A 3,455-nucleotide genomic window follows, 5' to 3' on the forward strand; every position below is an offset into this window, starting at 1 on the left:
AAATTAGATAGGCTTAAGATATATTCAAAAGGCAAAAGAGAGGGTAATAATGTTTATTGTAACTTTTTTTTTCTTTTTGGGAGTGTGTAAACTGGAATGAATTGATCTGATTAGTGTAAAAATGTTTATATGGTTTTTTGGTATGTATGCTGTATAGAAAAATGATTAAGCATAATGATAAAATATATTAGAAACTAATGTTGGAAAATACCTAAGAAATGAGTGCAGAATACTGGATGTTAGAGTACTTTCTCAAAGTAAAACTTATTAAAGATGTTATCAATTTTGTTAAAGGACAATCCTGACTTGAACAGTTGGGAGGTAGACAATGAAAATACTGAAATAGTAATAATAAAAATAAAAAAATAAAAATAATATTAAACTAAAATAACATAAAAATTCAAAACCTATGACTTGTTTATTATCATAGAAACATGAAATCTATTGTATATTGGAATCAGTAGGAATTTTTCCAGCATTTGTCTTGAGAGAACAATGTTGATTATGAGAATCTTAAAAATGATTACTAATGGATATATGTACTTGATAATTGCTCTAGTGATTGATTAGAAGAAAAATGTAATTATGCTTGTTTGACCTGTTGCTATTTAGAACTTATCCGTAATATAGGGTGTTAACTGGATGGATTGTTTATTTAAAATATGTTATAGGTGTGTGCATTGTAGTGAAAACCCAATAAAAATATTTTTTAAAAATAGTGGTGGCTCCTATTTAAAGGCCTGACAGAAGAGCTCAGTCTTATAGGCCCTGCGGAACTGTCTACCATAACATCATTAATCAACCTTACAGGGGTGCATAAAGATGTTAAACAACATCGGGGACAGTACTGCACCCTGGGATACCCCACACTCAAGTGGGCATCTCCTGGACTGCTGTTCCCCAAGCACCACTCTTTGTCCCCGACCCTGGAGAAAGGAGACAAGCGACTGTAAAATGAGCCCCTGTGTTTCCACGTTGGCGAGGCGGTGGGCAAGCAGCTGGTGATCAACCATGTCGAACGCAGCCGACAGGTCTAGCAACAGCAACGCCACCGACCCGCCCCAATCCAGGTGCCTACAGAGCTCGTCAGTAAGAGCGACCAGCGCCATCTCCGTCCCGTGACCTGGGCAAAAACTGGACTGGAAGGGATCTAAAGTAGAAGCGTCATCCAGAAAACCCTGAAGCTGTCCTTCCACAGCCCTCTCAATCAATTTGCCCAAATAGGGCGAATTGGAGACCGGCCGATAGTTGGCCAATTCGGCCAGATCCAAAGATGGTTTTTTCAGGAGAGGACGGACCATCGCCTCCTTGAGAGCTCCCAGGAACCGTCCCTCAGCGAGAGATTTGTTGATAATCTCCCTAAGAGCACCTCGAAACCCCTCATGGCCCGCTTTAATGAGCCAGGAAGTGCACGGATCAAGGACGCACATTATGCTTCTTACATTTTTTAACAGATGTTTAACATGCAACTGGGGTAACAATTAAAACGAAAGTATGTTAAATAGAAATACACCTGGCCCCAAAACCATGGAAATAGGTACAAGATGGTTTATGTTTCTCTTTTAAATTGTTTATGATGACCTATCAAATTCTGTTTTTGTGAGATTATTATACAGCTTGATTTTATGCTTCTATACAAGTAGATTTGCAAAACTTTTTTTTAAAATGGTAAAATATTATTTCATGGATGCTCAAGCTTATCTTCCCAATACACATGTACACAAAGGAGCTCCACAGGTATGACAGTCGTGCAGCCTGGTGGAGGAGCCTTCCTATGCAAAACACGTACCAGAAAGACTGGCATGATCTTCAGTGGAACGGTGTGCACGTGTGTTATAATAAATGCACTTGACAAAGCAGACAGATCTTTAAATGCAGCTACAATACTTATCGGGCATGCTAAGCTATTTCGCAATATCTAACTGGTCAGTGTCGACTGATTATCTCCCAAGCCCCAAATTGCAACAAACTTAACACTTTTATATTTTAGAGTTACAAGTTGATATGACTCAAATAATGTAATCCTCACAACAGCCCTTTTTACATTTGTAGCTTGGCTTAGAAAGAACTGATATTTTAACTCTGACACTCCAGAATGGAATGACTTGAATATTAGGGGCTCACATATGCTGCTTTAAATACCCATGCCTACTTTTGGTAAAACCAGGAAGTCAAAATCTGTAATTACAAGCACACAGAAAAAAGCCATGCAAAGCAGCCAATATATACAACAAATAAACAATAGAGCTATACTACATGAACCAACATCAGAATATCTGCTCATATTTGCTGATTATTATTATTATAACTATGTTTTATATTGGCGTATGCCTCCGTGTAAGCCGCCCTGAGCCCGCGTAGCGAGGAGGGTGGGGTATAAATTGAACCTATAAATAAATAAATAAATAATTATTTAAATGAAGCGAGCTGTGTATGCACACATATGTAAAGGAAAGGATGTCGCTATGATGTCCCAACGATACACTTTATTTCACAATATTTTGGCAGTTTAAGGTGCCACTGGAGAGTAGTAAAATAATTTATATTTTGTTATAATTAAGGGTGGGATATCCATAATAAGGATGGTCACAAACCAAAATCTGTGACGAACTGGGCCCAGTTCATGGTTCATGAACCTCAGTTTGTGCCATCCTCCCCTCACAAGCCACACGAACCTGCCATGAACCTTCCAGGGTGGGCTTGTGTGTTTCATGTCAGCAGACATGCTGGCACTGGGCTTGAAGAAGGCATTAAAAGAGACTGCAGTCTCTTTAAATGCCTTCTGCAAGCCATGCTGCCACAGCTGCACAGCTTGCAAAAACCATTTAAAGGGATCCCTTTAAATGGCTTTTGCAAGTGGCCGCCACACAAGTGATGTCTAAGCCGTGAGTTCACCACTTCCAGGTGAACATACCGCTTGGACTTCACTTGGAACCCTTTAAATGGCTTTTGCAAGCTATTTCAGCAATCCCTCTCGCTCCCCCACGCTTGGAAGCGAAAGGGTTAGCTGAAATGGCCTGCAAAAGTCATTTAAAGGCAACATTCCTTTTAAATGCCTTTTGCAAGCAGGCACTGCTGCCAAGTGAAGTCCAAGCAACAAGTTCACCAGGAAGTGGTGAACTCACTGCTTGGACTTCACTTGTGTGCGGCGCACACTTGCAAAAGCCATTTAAAGGGAATATTCCCTTTAAATGGCTTTTGCAAGATCTTTCCCCCACCCCTCCATTTTGCTGGCCTCGAGGAGCCATCACCAGCAGAAAGGAGGAAGGGAAGATCCACAAACTTCACAAACCGAAATAATTCACAAACCGGTGGAGGTTCGTGCCCATCCCTAATCCAGAATACATTAAAGACAAACAAAGGTGGTAGCTTTCCCATCTCTCCCTTCCCCAACAAACGCAGCATCTGATTACCAAGTAGGAGATAAATTCCAAAATAAATAAATAAAATAAATA

General features: G+C 40.0%; 1 protein-coding gene across 1 annotated transcript in view; it reads right to left on the bottom strand.

Moving 5' to 3' along the window:
- Nucleotides 1-1,109, bottom strand: part of NUP153 (nucleoporin 153kDa) — a 56,088-nt gene extending 54,979 nt beyond the window's left edge. Inside the window, exon 1 of the mRNA XM_015406267.1 lies at nucleotides 1,079-1,109. Coding sequence (XP_015261753.1) covers nucleotides 1,079-1,109 — 31 coding nt within the window. The remainder of the gene's footprint in view (nucleotides 1-1,078) is intronic.
- Between the last annotated feature and the right edge of the window lie 2,346 nt (nucleotides 1,110-3,455).

Source organism: Gekko japonicus, unplaced genomic scaffold (genome assembly GCF_001447785.1).
Source record: "Gekko japonicus isolate JY-2015 unplaced genomic scaffold, Gekko_japonicus_V1.1 scaffold1420, whole genome shotgun sequence".
NCBI lineage: Eukaryota > Metazoa > Chordata > Lepidosauria > Squamata > Gekkonidae > Gekko > Gekko japonicus.